At 35.4% G+C, this 25,251-nt stretch overlaps 1 protein-coding gene across 4 annotated transcripts in view; it reads left to right on the forward strand.

Moving 5' to 3' along the window:
* The first annotated feature begins 6,985 nt into the window (after nt 1-6,985).
* Nucleotides 6,986-25,251, forward strand: part of mino (glycerol-3-phosphate acyltransferase mino) — a 40,349-nt gene continuing 22,083 nt past the window's right edge. Inside the window, exons 1-9 of one of the 4 annotated variants that reach the window (XM_089250426.1) lie at nt 6,986-7,126; nt 11,469-11,700; nt 12,630-12,740; nt 17,954-18,024; nt 19,729-19,830; nt 20,919-20,992; nt 23,001-23,103; nt 24,476-24,572; nt 24,914-25,053. In XM_089250426.1, the coding sequence (XP_089106552.1) occupies nt 11,476-11,700; nt 12,630-12,740; nt 17,954-18,024; nt 19,729-19,830; nt 20,919-20,992; nt 23,001-23,103; nt 24,476-24,572; nt 24,914-25,053 (923 nt within the window). In that variant the 5' untranslated portion in view covers nt 6,986-7,126; nt 11,469-11,475. Of the gene's footprint in view, nt 7,255-11,468; nt 11,701-12,629; nt 12,741-17,953; nt 18,025-19,728; nt 19,831-20,918; nt 20,993-23,000; nt 23,104-24,475; nt 24,573-24,913; nt 25,054-25,251 lie in introns of all 4 variants that reach the window. The other 3 variants (XM_089250427.1, XM_089250428.1, XM_089250429.1) reach the window with 3 other exon arrangements.

Below are 25,251 nucleotides of genomic sequence, written 5' to 3' on the forward strand. Positions count from 1 at the left end.
TTCTCAGCCATTCTCAGAATCTAAACGTCTGCATTTTGTCCACTTATTCACCGTTAAAAACAATGGTGTCTTTCTTTCTACTTTTGCCCATAACCGGTAGACGGGTAAAAATAAAATTTTATCAGCAAAAAATATGACTTCTGGAAAATATTGATAACAACTGTATAGTACAGCAATGTTCGCGAATACGTGTCTAAATGCATGATTCATTCATCAAAATCCAATTTTACTCCCGTCAAATCACATTGAAAAGTGGAAAAACTCCTTCAAATTTAAGGTTCTTTTAATAAAGTTATTTCTTTGTTTTTCTTTAAAAAAATGTTCTTCTTTTTGGCTAAACTTCCCTTAAAATTTTGGAGTGGAGTGAAATTACTTTTCAAAGTTGATTTTTTTTTCTTATAATACTCAGTATATTATATTACATATAAGAAACATCATTGAACTATGAACTCCTTCTGCCACCTAATCATATAAAAACACAGCTGTTACAATGCTTCTATTTTGTGATTGGTTTTTTATTTATATATCCCACAGAAAAAAAAAAAATGTGGTGTGATATTATTGAATATCCGAGGATGATGTCACTCTCCGCTATCCATACGAAGGTTTTTCTAACAGCTGGCTGATGCGAAGATATATATTTTCCTGGAAAGAGAGAAAATTCAACTGCCCCTACGGGGAATCGAACCCATGTCCTTTCACTTTCCGGATGAACACCCTAGCTTACTAGCCTACTGAGGCAATGAATATCTCAATCTTTCCTTGGAGCTCGTGTGCACTGAACGGGATCGTATAATGGATGGTCGAGCCTAACTCAGGCCAAAGCTCACAATTGCTGACAACCCCACCAGATGGCGACTTATCCAAGGATTATGTCACTCTCCGCTATCAATACGAGAAGGTTTTTTTTTTTAACAGCCGGCTGATGCGAAGATATATTCTTTAGAAAGAGAGAGAAAATTCTCTCAGGGGCAGTTGAATTTTCTCTTTTACCAAAAAATATATCTTCGCACATCAGCCAGCTGTTGTAAAACCTTCGTATTATTGAATGGTTTATGAGTAATAATACAAATACAACATAACAACAGGCAAAATGCTCAACCCTCGTTGGGCTGAGAAAAAGTTGCCCATAGCAAACATGGATGTCATGTGCTTCAAAATTATAGCAACTGTAATAAAAAGGCAATTACTAAAAACTAGAAACAGTATATATAAAAGATAAAATATTATACAATGCCCCATATTTATAGAATACTTATGATTGTCTGATTCTAAGTATGGATAGCTTCTCGATTTACTTCAAAATGTTATCGTATTTCTTTTTAAACGTGTTAATTGTAATAGAATGTACCGCCTCCGGGAGTAAGCTATTCCATTTAAAGGTATTAACAACCCTATCAGAGGAAAAACTCCCTGCGACACCATAACCTAGAATTGTCTCTTACCAATCGATACTGGTGTCCCCTTGTAAAAGTAATCGATTGACGGTGTTACAATAATTCATGGTCCATCCTATCCATCCCGTAAAAAAATTTTAACACTTTTATCATGTCTCCCCGACACCGGCGTTCATCCAATGTGAGCGTATTCAAAAAACGAAGTCTCCCTGCATAATTCATGCTTCGTGTGCAAATAAGAACACGCGTAGCTCTTCTCTGCACCCCTTCAACCAAGTCTATGTCCCTCTGTGTAGGCATGGTCTTCAAAATATCATTGTCATTATTAAGTTATCCTCAGAATTTTAACAGCTGTTGTCCTTGCAGTAAAATATATTTGTAAAACGAGCAAAGAGTAGCCATGCATTGCTTTCATTCAAGACGTAAGTCAGAATCTACATCCTTTATTGATTACAAGAAATTTGACTTTATCAAACTTAATAATACTTTTTTGCACGTTTTATAGATATTATTTTACTCTACACAAACAAAAATTGTTAAAATTTTAACTTAATAACAAAAATAATATTATTATTTATAAAATATTCAATAATATCACATCATATTTTTTTTCTTGTACGGTACATAAATCAAAAACTGATCTCCAATTTCGGAGCATTATAACAGTTGTGTTTTTATATGATAGGTGGCAGAAGCGGTTCCAGTTTAATGACGTTTCTTATACACAATACAATAATATGTATACTACAGTGTTATAAGAAAAAATAATTTTCGAGAGTAATTTCGCTCCATTCCAAACTTTTGAGAGAAAGTTTTGCAAAATTGAGGCATCTTTTTTAAAGGAAAACAGAGAAATAGCTACTTAAAAAACCTAAAACTTGAAGGAGTTTTTTCACTCCTCAATGATATTTGGAGGAGTAGAATTCACACGCGAATCATGCATCCAGATGCGTATTGGTGAGCATTGCTCATCACGAACATAGCTCAATAATCCCTGGCTGTCAATGGTATTAAACGACATATCTCAAAAGCCCCTGTGACCCCAGTTTTTGTCGCAACCCACAAGTTGAGAACCTTTGACATAAAGGATCCATGAAACAAAACAAAAACAAAAAAATGTCGAAAACCCCTGCTATACGTAAAAGACAACACGTGTCAATTTCAAATGAAACTCACAGTCTCGGGTTCGAAATTAAGTTCCTTACAAAACTAATGTCTCCAAATGAACAATGGTGACGAAACAGACCAGCAAAAAATGTCTGAGAATATATCAGGAATACTTTCAAGTTCCTTTATTTCATCATTGACTAAAAAAATTTCCTACGATATAACAAAAATATGTGACACCTTAAGGTCGAATACAAAGAAGAAGGAACTCAAGACACAATAACCAAAAGATGATTATTATCAATTCAAGATGTCTGGTTTCCTGCTGTAAATCAATGATAATCAAGCGATTGTTCATAACCTCAAAAATATTTGATTACGTAATGATCAAGGAAAAGGGGGAAAAAATGGCATCCCATCGGAAGTGAAGAGCAATTCGTCTTGAACGTCTTGATAACTTCAATAAACACCTTCGTATAGGAGTTTTTTTCGTCCTATCATTTCCCACGTGTAATTTCATGTACTCTCGTGTATTAAGCAATTCGTTTTCTCTTTCATCATTTTTCATCCAAAAAAACTGAATGTCTAATACGTATTTCTTTTTCATTCTTGTCTTTGAATGAGGTCATCGCGGAAGGAATTTTAATGAGTGAGAGAAAATAAAAATATATATAAAATAGGAGTAAAGGTTAAAGGCTCTTTAATATGAGCCAGATGGTGGGAACGAGAAAATCTCGTTCTGTTTTATTTCTGCATGCATTTGTCCGATATCATCGAAAGATGGCAGGTTGGTCATCATCTTCAGTGATTACCTGGAATATCAACTTCGAAAAAATTGTTTAGCACCTTCACCAAAAAAAAAATTATCATATTATCGTTCATTATTATCATCCGTTTATGTCCTGATTGTGATGGTATTTTCAGATTTATTTGATAGCTTATCATATTTTAGGAGAAGCACTTCCGTACTGATATCTAACTTATGAAGATGTCTCAAAATCATAATATTATTAATTATCATTGTAATAACAAAGGAAGTTTGACTCAAAATGAGGTTTCTGATGGGAAGAACAGAGATTTTTTATTATACACACACATACAAATGCAAAGCCACAACAGGTAAAATGCCCAACGAAGTGGCTGAGAAAAATATGTCCATAACAAGTATGGATATGAACATCTGTACGTTGTCTCATAAACATTAATGACTTAACTGAAGTTGCTAATCCCCCAGACCCACCCGAGCTGGCAACTTCATAGGGATGGCAAATCAGAGAAATTCAGTGGTGAAGAAAATTGGACAAGAACAGGTAGAGGGTTTCAAAAAATCCGAAATACTGTCTGAAAACCAGATTTTGAAAGAATTGAACCACATAGTACTATCATCTTGCGAATATTATTGTGTATAGTTTGCTCAACTGAATAGTAAACTGCTTCGGATACCCTAAAATATTGTCATTCTCTGACAATTTGCCCGCTCTATCCCTATTTTTATGACTAAATATTAATAATAATTGATAATTTTTATGGCATAATATTAACGTCTATTTATAAAACCAAAATTAACATCTATTAGCAATAAAAAAAAAATGTTTTTCATAATTGCCAGATGTAAGAGACAAATATTCCAATATGCAAACAATATGTGGCACGTCCCGGCAAAGACAGGTCAGATTCAGCAAAATAGATTTGTAGTTTTGATATCAAAACTGTAGGTTTTTTTCCGACAGAGTGATGCAATCTGTTGTGAACAAAGGTGAGTGATGCTGCCATTATCGTGTATTTTGCAAATTTGTAAACAGGTAACTGCAGTAAGAGCAGGGTTATTCTCTTTTAGGAGGGCATCCCCAACTTTTTCATGTCATTTCAAGAGTTCTCCTACGTTTTAGAAAATTCACACTTTTGTCCGCTTTTTCAGGTGGCTTGAAATATTTCTCTTTTTTTTTCCTCGGAAAGTGTTTTTGCACTCTGAAATATAGGCCTACATATGTCTCCTTATTGGAATGAGTGTTTGCTCATTTTTTTCACCACATGTTCACACTTTGACCAATCGCCGGCAAAATTCCCAGAATTCAAGAAGCCAAGTTGCCTCCAAGCAGAGCAGATGCTATTCCGACCTAGCCCCAGCTTGCCCAACACCACACTAAATATATTTCTATTGTGGTGTTGGCTTGCCTTGCTCCAGGATAACACGAAAAAGACAGTCCGAAAAACAGCTTTGGAAGAGGAAAACGACAACATTCATTTTAAGAATACTAACCATTGTTTCCTCACCAACAGCTAATGCCATGTGCTGAAAAAGAGGAGGAAAGAGGTGGGTAGAGATCTCTTCCATTCATAAATAAAGAAAATGGTATGCAATTCCCAACGCCAATGTTTAAACCACTTCTGGCAAAAAAGTTACGCTCTCGAAAAAACCATTCTGAGGGTAGAGAAAGAAAATCTCTCGTAATGCTTCAGGCAAAGTAATAAAACCGACCACAGACGATAGGGGCAATTCATTATAAGCAAGGGAAGACGGGTCATAATTTGTTTTTCTCTTTTTTTGTTATAACTCATAATGTCTAACACTATCAAAACGTCGATACATGTTTCAATTTCAAGACTTTTTTTCTTGTATTTGACAAACATTATCTTACTCGCCCCCTCCCCTTTCCACCTAGACTAAAATTCTTAGAGAAATTCTTTTTCGACTGTAAAGTGGCGCATTTTGTTGGGAAATTGTAGAAAACGGCGTTACGAATGATACACTTGCGGGTGTCCTCCTTTCTCAGTTTTTGAATCTAGTAACCTTCTTCTAGTACTTTCTTCTGAGGGTAGAGAAACAAAAACTCTCGGCTTGCTTCAAGCAAAGTAACAAAACTGACCGGACTGTGTGAATAACTCATTAAAAGCTAGGGGGGAGACGGATCGTTACTTGTTCTTCATTTTGCTTTTTTTAAGAGGTTCTGTTTTAAATGGGAAAAACTATTGCGGTGGCGGGTTTTTTTTAGCATAGTGGCGTCATCTGTGAATAATTGGAAAAGTTACCTTACGAATTGCGTGCGTACAAGTGTTCTATTTTCTCGGTTTTCGAATCTGATAATCTGGTAAGCCCTATGGAAATTGAGGAAACTAGTAACACAAGTGTGTTTTTTGGAGTAATTTTTAAAATCTGTAATTATTCTGTTTCATTTGCATAATTTTTTTTCATTTATAAATTAAAGGGAATATCTAAATATGGTTTCATATCCAAATCCTAAAATCATTTCCTATCCAAACCCTTTACCGCTTTCCGAGCATTTTCTCGGAATCAGAAATGATAAAAAAAATTATTTCATCGCCAAAATTTCATGCTTTGTGCAAATACAGGTAAACCCCTCACCCCTCAGATGCGCCACCTCTTTTACGGAAAAAAAAAAAAATTTTCTCTTACATAATAAAAGTATGCATTTCATACCCCCTATTAACGGTCAGCCTTTTACGGACGAACTTTTTTGACCCACCGGTGTCCGCAAAAGAAAGGTTTTACTAGACATATATTTCGATATTTTACATGACATAAAAATGAAATACAACTAGTGTTCCCTGATATGTGATATCCCGTATTTTATACAAGTGTCAGAAGTTGGGACCATAGCTGGAAACACGGTCATTATTGCTGCGGGGCACGATGATGATGTCGCCATGATTCATATATACGCATATTGGCCTACATTAGATCAGTCGACTCCACTTTTGACACAGGTGGAGGACCATCCCCCCGTATACTCCACCCATGGTTGGGGCGCTTATTAGATCTGTATTTCTATTATTAGAAATTAATAATTAAATAACAGACAAATCAAAAATTTTAAAATCACTTAGACCTGTTGAATAAAAAACAGTTTTTGACCTATTTCAGAAAAAGTGCGACGTAAGAGGAGACAAAAACAATAATTATTAGCTCTGTTAGAGTAATGAAAATGTGTCCCATAATAGCCGTGCCATCTGTTGGAGACAGCACGCGAAACGACTTTTACTATTTTACGCCTCACGATCATACGTATCAGTTGGTGCTGCCATCTATAATTGAATAGAATGGATGTCTGTCTTGAATATTATTGAATTTTAGAAATTCAGCAGTTGTAGAAAAAAATAAATAGATAAAAGAATAAATTTGGGTTTTCTGATAAAATTAAAGGCAAATTTAGTAATTTATTAAATAAATTGATTGGTAATTAATTTATCTAAAAAAAATTATTGATCAACAATTGGTTGATTAATAATAGATTTGATTGTTACTTGATTTGCTGTAGATTTATTTAAAGAAAGCTGTTTTTAATTTGGAAACAAATTCGCCCCCCCCCCCCCCAAACCTGAGCAACCATTTCGAGTCTAATTGATTTAGTTTCATCTTTACCTGCTAGATGGCAGCATAAATATTCAACAATTTCTACAATTTTGTAACACATTCTGAGGATATTTTCTCTTACTTACAGTCATATTCCTTCCCCCCCCCCCCCCACACTGAACTTAATAAACAAACAAAAATTTCCCCCATAATTGTTTTTGTTTACTCACTTGAGCAGAAAATTTCCTTCCACTTAATATAACATTGATGTTGTTTTCTTAGTTAAAATTCCCATGCTTTAGAAAATTGAGTGAGTAATTTTGTTGCTAAATTTTAAATTTTATATCAAATTTGTTGTATTTTTTGAACGAAAATGTCTTGGAAATTGATTAGTTGAGCCGCTGCGAAGGTCGTATTATTGACATGATGGTCGTTGAGGTTCGTATTTCAATACTCTTATGTTAAGGGTGCTCAATTTTATAAAGAGTGCGGGCCACTTTATTAGTTTAAAAACGGGGTGCGGGCCACTTAAATGAAAATATGCCGCGGATCACTTAAGTAATCTGGAAATGTGCCGTGGGGCCGCGTGAGTGACGCAGAACTCCACCATGGACCGCTCAAGTAGTCTTAAACTGTGTCGCGAATCACTAAAGCAATGTGGGAATGTGCCACGGGCCGCTAAAGTGATCTGGGAATGTGCCGCATATATGGAATTGCGCTGTGGGCAGGATGAGTGCTCTGGGACTGTGTCGTGGGTCACTGGAGTAATCTGGAGATGCGCCGGAGGCCACTTGTGTGGTCTGGGAATATGTTGCAGGCCACACAAGTTGTGTGGAACTATATCATGGGTTACTTAGGTGATCTGGAAATGTGCCTCTTATTTTTTTATAAAATCTATTTTGACATCGGGGGCCACATCAGATGACTCCAAGGGTGACGTTTGGCCTGCTGGGCCATGAGTTGGGCGTGTAAGCTCTAGACCAGTGTTTCTCAACCACCGGGCCCTGATATCATTTATACTGTGCTGCGAGTGATTAGCTGTTTAATTTTTCCTCATTCATTCTCCATTGGTCGCATGTTTGATCGGGCCTTTGACTCACAAAAATGAATGAAACCAGGCCACGGGCTTGAAAATGTTGAGAATCGCTGCTTTAGGCCTATGGTTTATCCTGGCTCCTCTCCCCTTCTTGCAAATTTCTGACATGGGGGAAAAAATAAGATCAAAGGCGTTTAAGGACCCTTAGGCAAAATCAGAGCTACATTTCTCCATGGAGGGTTCAATATTAAGGGCATTGCATTTGTTAGTGCCCTTTGTGTGAATAGAGGCATTGTCCACCCCCCCCCCCCCCCCTCCCCACCAGGGTTTAAGCTACGGTCGCATTTTTCGCAAAATGCAAAACAGAATCGTAGAGTGCGAAAGAAGAACTCGCCACTTTCGCAAAAATGCTTGCAGGAGGTACGAAATGAGTAAGACATCCAACCATCAATCATTACATATCATTGTAGCATTTTGCTGACGCTTTTTCCCCAATTTTCGCTTTTTTGCAAAAGGAATTTTTTATCCAGCTTAAACCCTGCTCCCCACTCTCTTGTACAGGGCTCACAACTAGTTACTTCATCATTCCCAGCAAGCATGGATTTTGATGTCCCATGTTATGTAGAATTAGGAGTTAGAAAATGAATTCAGCGCCCCTTGTAGTTTAGAGCCCAGGCGACCATGCCTATCTGCTTTGCACCCCCTCCCACTTGCGGTCCTGCACTTGCAGGGCTCCTTTGTTTCTGTATTTGAGGTTGGTCAGAGGGTTTAGTTACACATGGGTCAGTTTGTTAACTCAATCAACTTTTATTTAAATACTCTATGTGTAAACACCCCACTCATATTTTACCCAATCAATTTGCATGATGTGAAATTTGCATCATTTCGTAACTAGGTCTTTAGGGGCCGTTAAAGTATTACGTCATCATCGATGGGGGGGAGGGGGTTTCGGATTTGCTGACTTTTGATGACAAGGGGGATTTGGATAATGCTTACGTCATCAATCACCCTTTATGAATATATGAGTTGGGATTCAGAGGGGCAGAGCTGATGACAAAATTTTGCTGACGAGGGGGGGGGGGGTCAGCTTTTGCTGACTTTAGCTGACGGGGGAGAAGGGGGTCAAAAATGTCTAAAAATTTGCTTACATAATACTTGAACGGCCCCTTAATTTCTTTGAAAAATATGTGCAGTCGCACCGGGCCCTCTTACATTGTGAGGGCCCTGCACTTCATGCTAAATTATCGGAGGCTTTCACCAATTCCTAAATTACTTCTTGTATTAGTTCTCAGTTTTAATCCTCATTCATTCAAGTTTTCAGCGATTCTGGAATTATTTCTTCTGATACTTTGAAATTTCATCAATTCTGCATTTTTCTTTCATTAAGAATTTTTATCAATTCTAAAATTTTCATTAGTTTATAGAATTGTTTTTTCTCGTTAGTCTAAAATTAACTTCGGTGCTGAATTTACATCAATTTTTGTGCTAATTTACATGGGTCTGTTTGAAATTATGATTATATTAAATTATCATTCATACTCAAGTTATTATTAAATTATGTGTTTAACATTTCTTGTATGGATATTTCTCAGCATTTCTGTATATTCTGAAATAGATGCAGATTCCCCCTCCCCCCACAAAATATATGTTATCAGGGCGAAGTGGGTCCTAAAATATTTTCAGTGTCCCAAAACTGAGATGCACCTGGCCATGCTATTATATTTACACCAGGTCCAGTGACTGGTAAAGGCGGTCCTGGGTGTATACCGTACACATACATATGTTAATATGCCTATGTGCTAGCATCAAGTGCACCATATATATTTAAAACTGCATTTCCACAGGTTTGAGTGGGATCACCACCCACTAGAAGATGGTCAATGGTGTTATCCGGATACACTCATCCTTTGGGAATGCTTCATTATCTCTCCGCGATGGGAAGCAGGGTGTGTCCAGTTTTCATAGGTCAAAGACGTAATACCAAGGAAAACCATTGTGAAGAAAAATAAATCAAAGATCGTCAAAGAAACAGATGAAAAAGAACGGCCTACGCATACACCCCGAACATGCACATGCATTCCGGCATGTACCAATTCATCAGAAATTCCGTAGTACAAGGTGCATGTATGGTTAAGTAGTAGTAGAGATGAAAGAGAATAAGGGGGTGGGGGGGACTCAATGTTTACAAGTTGGATTCGAACCAGTGATCCTCAAAGTGCTAATCCCGCCTGCTACCACTTGGGCTAATCACGGTTGTCCCTGTCAGATCTAATAGAGCATTGTACATCAACTTTAGTGGTAGCACACATATGCATTACGTCACTTTTACTTTCAAGTCCTCTACTAAACCACACATGCATCTCGTCCATATTCCTCTGCGAAACTTGTAAGGAATTGGTACATGTTAGAATGTACGTGTAGGTGTTTTGAACCTCTGCTGCACATCCAACAAACGTACACACCATATACGTGTTCACAGTGTTCCAAAAAAGTATCAATCCACACACCACCAATTTGTTGCCCTGAATTCATAAGACAGATGACAGCACTTCTTAAACAAGGCATTTTCCTTAGTTATAAACTTCATGTTAAAGAAGAAGAAATATGTATTTAGCACTTTGCCTAAAACACTAGTAAATTTTCAATTAAAAACAATATTTGAATACAAATAATTGACCTGACGGGATTCCTTGTGCCCTCATCGAAGATTATAACTAGCATTCTAGCCATATTCTCTGATAATGGCATCCAGGAGTCGAAACACATCAAATCATTTATTTGCTATTTGTTTTTAATTAAACTATTCATTAAACTTCATGTTAGGTACACAACACATACTCTGTGTATTCTAATGTGCACCAATTCAAGGTGCCAGAACCTGGGGGCTGTTTGAGCTCCCTCCCCAATGAATTTACTGAGTGAGCTGAGCCCCTTCCCCCAATTATGGAGTTGCTGTTGTTCTTCGAAGTTGCGCTCGGTCTGAAAGAAAGGAAGCTCCTTCCCGAAAGAAATTTCTAGATATAGCTTTTAACTTGCAAGTCCCAGTACCATAAAAAGCCGAAATCATGTTCAAAAGTGTGAAAATTATATTATTCACCATATTCATTCTGTCCAGTGTCTTTATTATCAAGGCTGCACAAATCCCAGGTGCCAGGCCACCATGGCAAGTAAAAAATTGGTATTGGCGCCTAAAATTTTGATTGAAAGACAGTCACTATGCCCTGAAAAAGTCAAAAGAAGCAATATTTTGGACATTTTTCTTCTGGTAAAAATTTCTTTGGTGCCTAGATTTTTTTTTTTTGCGATTTTTCCAGCCCCATGTATTACACCTGAGTGACACAGTGGTATGATGCTCGTCTTCCACTATGAAGGTTGCCGTTAAGGTCCATGGGTTCGAATCCGGGCAACAACATCAGAAACAAGTTCTTTACCTACCAAGCCTAGGGCAACCATGATAGATGACACTTTCATTACCCACCCAGCTCCACTGGCTGGAAATTGCTTATGATGATATATGACCAGAGTTGGTGTGTGATAAGGTAGCCCTGTGTATTATATTATAATTACGGTAACTGTATTATTATTTGTAATAATGTACGTGTCTATTATGTTTCAGCCTTATTATGTCTGGTATATCACCAGAACTAAGCCAAGTGTATAAGAAATGGGAAAATAGGTCAGTCCCTAAGTTTGATTCCAGTTCACGTCCTGGGAATAGTTCAGAAAACAATTTTTACGACAGGCGGAGGCCCAGATCATTTGGATACAGGAACCGCAGCAACAGATTCGATCCGCCACCTGTAAACAGAAGAAACAAGGAGTTCCAAAAGAAGCGCGACTATAAGCCAGTATGCCATTTCTTATTATATCAGGTGCATAGCAAACAGGGGGATATGGCATTTTACTCATGAACCATTGATTCTCGAGCTATAATTCCAATTAGAAAAAGTATTCAATTAACGTGTAGTACTCAGATATGTCATTCAAGTGTTTCAAGGAGTTGTATAGTTATTAAAATATAAATGTTTACTTTTTATACAGTCCCTGTATGTCTCAAAACCCAATTAGAAAGTTGTTGCCCTACCTCTCCTGATGCAGACTAAAAATATTCCATTTTCCTAAGCGCATTTACTGAAATATTCAAACTCAAAAACAGAAGAAAGTGGTGGGGGGGGGGGGCAGCTGTAATTAGGGAAAACTGTTTTACCCAAATTTAACGTTTTTTTCCCAACTTTTCTTCGTTTTCTGAATTCGGATATCTCAGTGAATATTGTACTTAGAAATGTGGGAATTGATTTTTTTTTAGTTCACATCACGAGAGACAGGGCAATAACTTTCTAATTGGGTTTTGATGCACACTGGGACTGTATAAAATATAAATTAATTTGTTATTTTAATAACTACACAACCCCTTGAAACATGGATGACATATCTGAGTAATACACGATATTTGGAAATTTTTTCTAATTGGAATTATACCTCTAGGATCGACGGTTTGCCAGTCAAATGCCACACTTCCTGCCTACTATGCACCCTGTGTATTACATATTCTTTTTAAACATTATTCCATAAAAATTTATCACAAAAGATTTAAAGAATTTTTTTTTTATGACATCACACAAAACTGTATAATTTTTTTAAAATTTTTCTTCAGACTTTTATGCGAAAGTTTCAAGTGTAATTGTTAGTCAAAAGATGTCACCACCGTCCTCTAATTTGTGCTATTTTTGAATATTCTCTCTCTCTCTCTTTCCCCCCTTCCCATTGCTTAATTTAGCCCAGGTATTATGCCATTACTTCATTCAAGACCTCACCATCAGTGGAGCCGGCAATGAGTGCTCGACCGTTTGTTGGGCTCTGCTGCATGAAATGTCTTCCTCAGAGCAGGGTATGTCTGAATCATCATTTTTTAATGTCATCGATGTCATGTGTTGAAATTTATTATTGTTATTTTCTGTTGCTAATATGATGTTTTGAAACTTTAAACTCTTTAAAATGTTGAGACTTGAAGTAAATGAATTTTTTTTCTGTTTGTGGAAAGGAAAAAAATCTAAAAACTTGATTTTTTTAATGAATAGAAAAAATTAAAAATTAATTAAATTTAAGTTAATAATAATTAGTTTAGTTAAAAAAATTAAAAATTTTAAATTTTGGTTTTTTACAAGGAAAACATCATCCACATAAAATACATGATGTTAGATGGAAATGTATTTGCTTGCATGATATCAGTGGTCCATTAATACTAATTGACGAAGCTTGACAAATTCATGAAGCTTGGCCAGGGTGATTAAAAATTTGATATTTAGGCCTGCACTTAAAATTTTGTATGTGTGATTTCTAAATTGTAGTCTAAGGACCAGTGTTTGCAGATACACATTTACATGCTTGATTCACACATGAAAATTCAATTTTACTGCTCCGAATTTTGTTGAGGAGTGAAAATACTCCTTTAATTTTTGGGTAATTTTTTAATTACCTGAATTATTTATTCAGTTATTATTTATTATAAGTTATTTTTCTGCTTTTCATGAAAAGTATCTTAAAATTTTGAAGAGTTAAATTACTCTTCAAAATTATTTTTTCGTATATTACTGCTAAGGACAACACTAAATGTTCTAAATTCATGTTAGTATGGAGTTGTGAAGCCTCAGATAAGTAAGAAAAGAAATGGATTGCCAAGAAATATTATGCCTATACAGTCCATGGCGCTTAGTGTGATCACATCAGAACTCGAGGGTTTCTGATAACAATAACCAAATGATAACTATATCCAAAAGTCCAGTTTGTATGTACAGGGAGCACCAGACCGGCAGGCATGGCACTCAGCACTCTCATGGACAGTGCCTAGGCTATGTCTGGTCTTACAGTTATAGTTTGTATGTACTGCAGGGTTTAAGCTAGATAAAAAATTCCTTTAGCAAAAAAATGAAAATGGGAAAAAAAGCTTTACCAAAATGCAGACATGCCAACATTGGCTTAAAGCTTGTCAGTAGTGATGAATGTTCAGCTTTACAGTGGGGGGGGGGGGGGGGGAGTATCCCTCTAGGACATTATAATCATAGTGAAATGAAAAATAAACACTCAAAAATTTAATTTTTTTTTAATTTTAATTGAAAGTTCATTAAAAACAGCACCTCGGCACTGGAACCTAAAAGACACAGACTACATGATCCCTCCCTTCCGAAGCAATTTTCAGACATCGCAGAGTCCCTAAAATAATTCATGAATATTCAATGTACTCCCAACGTGCATACGCCCTTGTGGGCTGTATATATGAATGTCTGTGTGTGTGTGCAACCCTAATCCCCATATATCTTCTTGTTTTGTTTTAAGTGTGATTCTACTTTGTTCTGCTAACCCTAGACTCTCCTCCCCCATGCCTGTTTTCTTCGTATCAGAGCTCTTACGGCAGTGCCGTAATGGCACCTATGATGAAACATTCTTTCTGACACAAGTTTTGCGAGCTCGACCATGCACTGTGCAAATGAAGCCGGGTCCAGACCTGCCGCGAAAAATCTATCCACTCCACTGTTTTGAAGCACTCAAAAACCTGTTGTTATCTCACAGCACGAGGCTGTTTTGAAGGAAAACAGGTTTTTTTGCGTGTTTGGGCATTGAGTAGAGCGGGAATTCATCGTTATGGTAAAGATCGATGCAATTTGAAAAAAAATAATAAAAATAAATAAAACACCGCAAAAAACTCAAAGACCCAATTTTTTTTCAATCCAGCTTCTGTAGTATTCAGAGTGTCTCCTTCAGCTTCATAATTTATTGCGGCCATCCATAGAAACTATGGGCAATCCTTGGCAGTTGGCAACTCTAAAAATGCTAACGATTGATGCCTATCCGCTTCGTATCTCCTGTACACATTTTTTGCGAAAGTGGCTACTACTTCCTTCGCATTCTACGATTTTCTTTTGCATTTTGCGAAAAATGCAATGTAGCTTAAACGCTGATGTACAGTGACCATACATCTCGTTTGAATGTATGAGATATATAGTAAATGGATTTTTGTAAAATGGGGCTACTCTGTTTTTCTTTCCAACATAATTTATTGCAAAAATTGTTCAATTGTTCCAATTTTTCTTATTCTATTCTAAAATTCCCTTTGAGCTAAAATCTTGCATTTTTGTTATTCAGCCAATTGTTAGACATTGGAAGGGAACTGTCTAATGTATATCACGAATTAGGATATTTTCCTCTGATGTATACACAATACATTTCATAGATCCCTTGAGAAAGTGTCTCTGAAAAATAAATTTGAATCTGGTCAACTGAAAGAAACTGCTCAAGAACTGGAGGAAAGAGTATTTTATCATCATACGTTTGCCTTTGCTATAGGAATGCCGTTGCAAAATTACAGCTCCATACATATATGAATCACAGGAAATGCTAAGGAACGATTGAGGCATTAAGTGCAGAAATGTTTACAACAAGGGGGTTGGGCAGAGAACTTCTTCTGTCTTCCTACGTAGCGTATAGGCTCATAACGATAACTTGCAGGGAGGAAAATAAGTTTAGTTGAACCTTAGCTTCAGAATATGCAAAAAAAAAAAAAAAAACTTCCAAAGAAAAAAAAAATTCATAGCATTATCTGAAGTCCTGATTACTATAAACAAATTTTTAGCCATATTATGATGTTAGTCTGTTTCATTCTTTACAAAAATGATAACAATGCCCAAATGATAACATTAGCTATGATTTTAATATGTGGCATCGACTGTATCTTCAAACATTTGAATGGCTTCTATGTATGTTTTGGTTTGCCAACCCTGGTTTTGAATTGCTACAGAGGCGGCTTAAGCGAGGGTGCAAGGGGTAAGGCACAACCGAGCGGCAAGATGCAACGGTGTAGACATCAGTTGAGACCCCCACAATTTAATGCAGTAAATATTCACATGCCATCAGGCTTTTGAGTCATACCTCGACAACAGAAACATTGAGAAAATAGGCAGGGCCTCTGACCGTAATACCAGAAACAAGTATGTAAGCTATCGAGGGTGGCTTGAGACAAAATCTGTGCTCATGCCGGACTTATTTTTTGTGCCTCCTATCTATTACCCCCTATAGCCCCTACATCCTGCATCAGGGCCCCTAGGCTGGAATCTTTTGCTGGCCCCTTTTACAGTTAATTCATAGAGTGAAAAAAAAGAAAAATTATAAGGATTCAGTCTCGGGCCCCAAGATGCAGTTCTGTCATCCCTACCCTTGGGGGTCATGCCCTTCCCTCACAATTTATCCAAATAATTCCTAACAAAAAAAATTTCACTCTTTTATCTTGGAATTTGCACCCCTCCAGAGCTGACAAAACACATTTTCTTTGAATTTTTTTTTGGCCTATAGAACCTTTTTTACCCATTCCCCTCGGATTTAGCACCCTTCTTGAGCGGTGCCCTGTGCAGCCACAATGGGTCTCGTTGTCAAGCGCTGCCCCATACTCTATGACAAAGGGCAAATGTGCATTTTGGTTCCCTCACCCATGGACAATTCTCATAATTTTTGGCTTTTTTTCACGTTATAAATTAATTATAGAAAGGCACGTGAGAGAAATCTGACTGAGGGAGGGCTGCAAAAGGTCCCAGCCTGGGGGCATGCCTCACTCAGAATTTGTTCCGCAATAGTCAAATGAAAACAAATGAAAAATTCGGCTCCTCACTTGTCCGGTCTCTAGAGTACCAGAAACACCTTCGAAAAAATTTATTAATAAAATAACCTCATTATATATTATCTTTACAGGATAAGTTATGATGCCATACAAAAATAAGTGCTGTTTCAAGGATTTAATTACCTGGGATTATTAAGGATGGTAAAATAATTCTGGAACAAAAAGAAAAAAAAAAAAAAACCAGAAAAATTCTACTTCAAAAGTGGGACGTATGGTCACTCACATTTTGCACAGTAAATAATGATGTGTGGGTTTCTTCTGATAAATATCCGGTTTATCTCAAGGCTCCCTTCACTGAAGCCCTGTCAGCTTCCTGTCAGGGTCGCCATTAGGGGTGGCATATGAGGCTTCGCACCCAAGCGGCAGGTGAGCTTGCCCACCCGCTGAATTGCTAATTAGTTCGGATTTGTGTGTTGTCAGTTTTTTCCTCTCCAAATCAATAACTCAAATGTGTTCATAATTTTTCATGACAATCAATAACAGCTTTTATGCCGCGAAATATTGTACAAGCATCATGTGTTCTGATACCGTTAATATCAATTGTAAGGCTCACAAAAAAATTTTGCTGACAGCATTTCATTGGTAACAACTCAATTTAACAGTATAAATTTTCTGTTGCAAGTCAAGTTATGATTTCAAATATATACAGGGTGTTTCAAAACTCAGAATCATACGTGAGGAGTCCATAGAACGCAACTAGACAAGCACGAATCTCCTGGATTCCCTAAAAATTCCTATTTGTCCTGAATTTTGTCTGTGGTTATAAAAAAATTCCTTACTTTTTGGGGAGGGAGAATTATTATTAAATTGGACTTAAGAATTTACCCATAAAGACTGTTTCTTTTATTTTTAATCTTTGAAATGATACCACAAGCATGATCAAATTACATCAAATCACAAAAAAATAAATAATAATAATTTTCTAGGTGGAAAAGACAATTTGCCAATTCGCCTTTGCCAATTTGGCCTTTTGACGAAGTGAGATGTAGCTGTTTTGACCATATGTCCCATTTTGGGCCAACATCAGGTTTTTTTTGTTGGCATGATTTGAGATAAGTAATGACAGGTAAATTTACCTACTGGTTATCTATGATTGGTGAGGTGGTGCTATTCGGTGATGGCTTGCACAATGTCATATTTTTGCAAAAGGGGAAAAATCCTACAATTTCACCAGAGTCAGTGAAAAATCCCTGCATTGTATTTAGAAAATCCCTTTATATTTATTTTTGAACAGAATTTAGATACATGTGAAAATCTCCCGAATTCCCATTCTGCAAAGTGGGCAGCTATGCCATCTGAATTTTTCATAAGCTTACTGAACACACAATAGTAGTGTTTCCTATTGTTAATGTAATATATTCTTATGTGCAGCATATTTGTGCTTGCATGCTGTGTCTGTTTATATATACTGATGTGTTTAACTTCTCTCGTAACAGGCAGCCATTCCAAATTCATATATACATTCTCTCTGTGTTTGTAACCTGTTCATGTTGCCATTTGAGGAAAAGTAAGCCATTAATCTGTCTTTCCGAAATTGGAAATTAAACAAAAGTTTCATGAAGTTTAATTTCCATAAAAATTGCTTTGTTAGAGCTTATGACTCAATAAATGTATTGATTTTTGAAAATTTATGTTAAGACACAATCAATGTAACCTCCCTTTGGGGTTACATACCCGATTCAAAATATCCAGTTAAAGCAGACAACAAGGAAAATAACCAAGTTTTTTCACCTCAATTAATTTATTACAGTTTTCAAAAAGTTCAATACGTTGCATTTACAGTTAAATTTTTCAATCTAGTTAAAGAAAAATTTTTGATTAACACATTAATTCAATAGTTCGGTGCAGTCAAAATGGTTGGATCTCATCTGAGAAACTGGAAGTCTATACACTGTTGAGTATCTCCTTTTCTCTTGACAATCAAGAAGCTTTTTACTCTGGTTACGAACATGATGTAGAACCAAACATGTTGAGAGGACAAATTAAAGAAAGATATCCTGATGATCAAGTCTGATCAACAGCTGTCAACATCCAATTGTAGATTAAGAAGTAATCGATGAACGTTTACGATACATTCCAGTCAATCCAACATCGCAATCAGTAAACAGCCATCAATTCATCCAAGTAACTTCTCGGTAGTTTATCACTCTGAGTTTACATCGGAGTGGCAGATTGATTTATTAGAGATGTTTTATAATTTCATTAAAAACATTTACACCCAAACCAGTTGGGAACAGGGAGTACTATCAATTCACTTGACTTTAGCTATTAGAACAGAAAAGCTGTTAGTAGAGTTAACAACTGGAGCCAAGAATGATTAGGAAACGAAAGCGAACTGAAATGAAATGCAATGCAAGCGTACCCAGCACTATACACACAATGGGTGCAATTGCTATCTCGACATCACTCACTATTCTGTGAAACACAACATGCTGCTTCGACATCAAGCTCGTGCTGCCATCTGTCTGTTACCTTTTGAGTTAGTCATATTTACAACAGAATTTACCTACTGAAAACACCCCCCCCCCCAAGAGTATTATCTCTTTGTAAAATGCATTACAATATATATACTCCAGTATTTAAAATCCCATTGATAGTGTTTCAGTTGTCTCTTCGATTCCCGCTTCTGACAAGAGCTTTCTACTTCTCCCCCACTGTTCACAAAAGCTGCCAAAACATACTCATACCCCCCCCCCTATTTGGGACGTCTATGGGTGTTTCCATGTACAGGCATCTTGGGCAGTAAAGAGTCAATTCCCTGTCACACATGTCTACAGAAGCCAATCCAATTTGCATAGGATATCGCATTATCGAAAGATTTTGATCTGAAACTTGCAAAACTGATTGGTCACAATCGCTGGCACATGCTTAACTGGACCGATCCAGAAGGGCATATATAAATTATAATGTATTTAATTATTCTATAATCTTTTGGGACAGCCTTTATTTGTATTTGTTTTCTATTTTGTAATTTTAGTATAAAAATGTTTTTTTCTTTCAGGTGAGTTTATTGTATGCCAATCGCATCTAATCTGTAGCACAATATTTTTCACACATTCATGTATTAATTTTCATTCGTCCAAAAAACAACTTTTCCGGGATTCTATAAACTTTTAGGACAGTGTTATTCTTGTATGTGGTTCAGAAAAATTTATGATATTTTTGCATTTGAGTGCCAATATCACTTTAATGAATCAGGAATTTATTGTAGGTCTGTGATACCTGCAGCACTGCGTCCTTTGTATTATATACTGTCACGGAGCAACAAATTCAGCTATCCAGATGTTATGGAAAGAGTTTTAAAGTCTGAAAGGTAACAAACATTAAAAAATATATATTTTTTAAAGTTATATTTTATTCTTTTTCTTTATTTACAAACCTGGAAGTATTTATATGGGGTGCCCTGTAAGTGCTAATGCTGCCTTTATCTCTGATCAACCATTTGTCATTAGGAATACCACCATAATATGGAATACTACTTTTATTTTTTTGATTATTCAAATTTAAAAATATGATAAAAAAAACCTGTTTAGAAAATTTGGAATCTTGTTTTTGCATTGGCAAGTGTATCATATTTAAAAATAAAAATTATGTCCAAGAAAAAAGGCATTTAAAAAAAAGTTATTTTCATTGGGTAATATGGATATTCGGGTTATTAACGGGTTAAGTAATATGGAACACAGGATTCAAAATGAACAAAGATAATTCTCAAATTGGCCAAAAATAAGATTTAATGAGTCTATGACAATGAAAAATGAAAACTTCATTGTTTTTGTAGTTGATGTGGTGGTGTCATAGTCTGTTTACGAGAGTCACAGATGCAATCTTCCTTGTCTGCCCTAAAAATATTAAGATGGACCCACAGAAACAAGGACACACATATTTCTAGACCTTTCCTTTTCTAAAATTTTAATCTTAAAGGGATATTCTAGCCCAACTCAAATGATATTTATAATATTCCATGTTGAACGACACACCATCTGTAAAACAATTGCTTTCTATCTGAACAGAAAAATCACCAGCTAAAAATGAGCACAGCACAATAAAATACCACACATGCGATGTACATTGTGCTTAGCATAAAATTATTGGGCAGATTTCTAATAATTAACACCTTTCAAAACATGCCTGATTAAATTTCAGAACGCAGGAAAATCTGCCTATATCAGCCATGATGATGATGACTGAGCAACACTGATTCCACTTATGACATCACAGGTGCATTTAGAACTTTTTATTACTGTTTCATTTTTCAGCCATCCCTGAACGTGGAGAAAGCCTAGTATGCCATATTCCCAGACTATTTCATAATCCTCACATTTCCTATGCATATTTTTTAAATTTAAACAATTCTATTGTACACACAAATACTTTATTCATTGATATTTCTGCCTTTCTAAGGGTGAAGAGTGCCATACAGAAAGCTATAGAAGAACCTGAGCTTGGTAATCAGAGAGGGTGCTACAATGACGAAAGTTAGTATACCAATGGTTTTTGAAGTTATTATAATGAAAGATGGTTCACTAAAAGAAATATTATATGTATAGAGTGTATTAGAATGTCCTTTCAACTTCCATTTGAAATGACATGCAAATGAAGAGAGGTGCGGCTGTGCAACTTACTAGTTAACAGTATAGTAAAGTGTGACTATGGCATAAGTAACAGCAGTGTATAAAATAATGATGGGACAGAGGGTATTAAAATTTGGTTTTGTATATAGCTCATAACAACCAATCTAAAAGATGCTAATCAACAAAATTTTCCTCTTAAGTATAATGAAAAATTTTCCCCATAGCTTTTGGAAAGGAAAAAAATCTACAGAGATGGTTGAAGTTTGGGATTTTTGCTACTTTTTATAACTATCTTGGCATTCCTTGTAGGGCTTTGTTGTTTTATAATCATGTATATTTGGCTAATTTTTATCTAAAAAAAGTAAAATTTCAGATTCTCTTTATTATAATTGAAAGAAATTTACTCTTACAATTTTTGGGTAAAAGTTGCAAGGGTTAAAAATTATTTGTTAATTCTTTTGGTTATAATAGAACAAATCTCAAATTTTACTTTTCTTTTTTTCTTTTTTTTTGGATTTGGAGTAATTTTCAAACTTTAAATTTTATATTTTTTCCCAATTATTATTTTACATAAGAGAACAACTTTTTTGTTGCATTCGTTTATCCTCAGTTTTCTTATTATACTTTTATACTGTATAAGTTGCATAGCTGTAGCTTTTCCCTTCTCCCCATTCAAAATGCACTTAAGACGAAAAGATTTTTCCATGCACCCTGTATGTATTTTAAATATGTATATACACTATGTATGTATGTATAAGTATGTATATTCATATACAGTATATATATATATATATATATGTATATGAAAAATATCTGTCGTCAAGTAAATCAATTATTGTATAAAGAAGTAATTTTTAAAAAAAATTTGATGCTCAGCTTTAGGCTATTGATCATATACCCATAGTACCAGTAGTGGTTGTTGAAGGCAGGAAAATTCTGATTCTAATCACTGGGTTGACACACGTCAATATCCTTATGTTATTTTATTAGAATCACACATTTCAAGAACTATTGATCTAAAGATAATATAGATAAAAAAAATTATTTCAATTTTTGGGGTCAATTTCATTCTTCTACAATTTTTAGAAATCTTAATCTACATTCTTTTTGCCATATTACTCTTTTCTGCATTATTCTTCTCTTAAACCTTAATAAAGTCTTATGCAATTTAAAAGATAATGTATCCACAGCAAGACATATAATTTCCCATATTCCTACTTTTAGGAAAGACATTTTTTATAAACATTTTTTATTATTTAGTTCCGAAATTATATAATTCTTTAATTTAACTAAAGAAATACAGAATATACCCCACACGTGACATTTTAAAAAAGCATTATTCCAATTATAAATGTCAATAGACAATGCACTCTTATTTTGAACTTAATTAACCTCATCATAATTTTGTCTTATTTATGTGGTGTATATGTAATTTTTTTTTAAGGTTCTGCTCATGCTTTTATTTTATTCCTTTAATTACCATTGAAAGTTTTCAATCATCAGTACAGGCATCATAGCCTCTGGATGGTGAATATATTTTACAAAAACTAATTTTTAGTCTTTCTGTATGTGTGAAAATAAATAAATTTGAATTGGACAAAAAAAAAAAAATTCTGAAATTGAAATTTGCAACATGTCTACCATATTTTGTGGAATATCTACTGGTTTTTGAAAGCATATTTTAGAGCTTGTTGCATACATGTTCATTTTACTTCCCCACCAGATACACACTGTTTAAAATTGTTGAAAAATATGTTATAATGTTCCGCCGTTATATTGAACATATACCCACCATACAATGATCCATACCATGAATTTAATGGCAGTTAGTTTAAATGTATTTAAAAGGGCAGTGAGAGGAAAAATACATATATGAATGGGCTAGCCATAGAATTTTGCTTTCTCTTTTTAGCTGTCGAGACTGCAACTCTAGCCCAAAGGTTAAAAGAGCTTTCATCAAGTGCTGTACAAATGTTTCAAAATTTGAAATCATCAATATCCCCTTTCCTAATGAGGTAAAAATTACATTAGCTTTCAGTTCAATAATTTTACATTTTGTTATAAAATAATATTAATGTTCAATTATTATTGTGAAGTTTTGACTTGTCTGTCAGTTTCAATATGTTGAAGGAAACCCAATTACTTTTGATTTTCAAACTTGTTTCTGAAATTTTTTTTATAATTGCCTCAAAAAACTAAACATTCAGGGCAGTAAATTTGTTTTTCAAATGGAGAGATTGGATTGATAAGATAATTCTGCACTAAAGAGCCGTGGTCAACCAGAATTGCACTTCTAGAAATCTCATCTGCCTCTGCAGGGAACATTTTCAGTAGGGTTGGGCACAAAGTCATTGTGATCATCTTTGCTTCTCAGTCGTCTCCAGACAGTTATTCTTTTACAGTGACACGCTGGTTTTTTTTGGCAATCACACCAGCCCTGACTATTATTGTACCGTAGGATGTAAGGGCCTCGAGTCAAATTAACATTCAAAGCCTGGTTTTTAATCTTTCCATGTTTAATTAGTTTTCTTACGGTGAGGAAGGGGCTGCCCTGAGGCTTGAGGCCTACAACAGAAGTAGCCAAACTTTTTAAAAGCCATGCCACAATCAAGATTATTTTCAGTGCATGTGCCACTCTACGAATTTGAGAATGAAGTCCATACGTCCGATTCTTATGGAACATGAGCATTTTTTTTGTTTCTGCAAAATATTCTTTGGCTGTCTTCTTATTTTCGTAAAAATGTTCAGTTTGTCACTTTTGAGATCGAAATTGCTTTCTTTTGTCAGCCATAAATTTGATTATTGCAATGTAGATTGTGTTGGTAGAAGTTCATTATACCTCTACCATGTTGCCCCCCCCCCCAATAAACTTTGTAAAAGGACTTACCCCGTCACCACCAAGAATTTTGCATGTTCCCCCCCCCCCCACCCCATGGAGATGATCCTGAATCTCGTGCACATGGGACGTCCAACAATTATGGCCAAAGATGAAAAACCAAACAGAAACACATTGAATAGAAAATCATCACATAGTCATTATTTTAAAAGTGCCTACCACCATACCAAATATAGGTTTGGCAGCCTATAAGACTATCGTTCATACGGAAAGGATTGTTTAAAAGTTAGAGAGAAGTTCTTTGATTGAAAAAGGGGAACAGAATTTCTTTATTTTTTAAAAAGTGTTCACATTAGTCCTGATACTACGGTGTGCTGCTGGTTGGTTACCCGTGGCCTAGAGTATTGCCTCAATTTTCTGTGCACGGCTACAGCTCTGCCTGTAGCTGTAGATTGAGATGAAAAGCTTTTTTTTCCTCACATTAATAAATTTAGAATTGTAAAAAAGTTGTGCTCAATAATTTCATCATGACCTATATGTTTTTGTTTCAGGTTATCCATGGTAGCTTTGTACAGGATATTACCTAGCATATTTCAGTGTGTTCATGTTCATAGAGGACAGATAGAAATGTTGAAAGCAATCAGTGAGGTAATATTTTATCATTTTGCTTTCTCTAATTGTGTTCGTGGCATGTATATCAATAAAATATGATATATATTATGTATAATGATAAGGATTTGATCAATATTGTTTTAGGATAATAATTATTATTTCCCAAATTATTTGGAGAATAATAAAATAATATTTATTTTCATTTAAAACTTTGCCAACATGTATGCTGCTGCCTTCAAGCTTTTTATTCTATGTATCGGCAAATAGCATTTTCAGAACCTGTGTGTGATGAATTTCATAAATATCTTCATGCAGTGAATGAATTAATTTTATCTTATTTTAGATGTGGATCTTCATTTTCTTATTTTGTATTACAGGAAGATTGTCCAGTTGTGTACATTCCCCTCCACTGCAGTGATTTTGATTATTTACTAATTCCTTTCATTTTGTATATGAATAATCTGAAGATGCCACTTGTAGCTACCGATGATCAGTCAAATATTGGAATTTATTTGAGGTATATATAGAGAAAGAGAGAGATGTACTCTTCTACTTGTTAATACAAGATATACTGAAAAACTGGCTATTTATGTAGTTATACTGATTTTTGGAAAAATTTCATCTCCGTTACTACTGCGACTCAAACTCGGGTCCGAAAACCACCAAATCGAGAACACCTGACCGGCATTCCAGGAACCTGGGTTTAAGTCTCAAT

Source organism: Pholcus phalangioides, unplaced genomic scaffold (genome assembly GCF_987345545.1).
Source record: "Pholcus phalangioides strain wild (caught in Gottingen) unplaced genomic scaffold, Ppha-v1.0 ptg000024l_1, whole genome shotgun sequence".
Taxonomy (NCBI): domain Eukaryota; kingdom Metazoa; phylum Arthropoda; class Arachnida; order Araneae; family Pholcidae; genus Pholcus; species Pholcus phalangioides.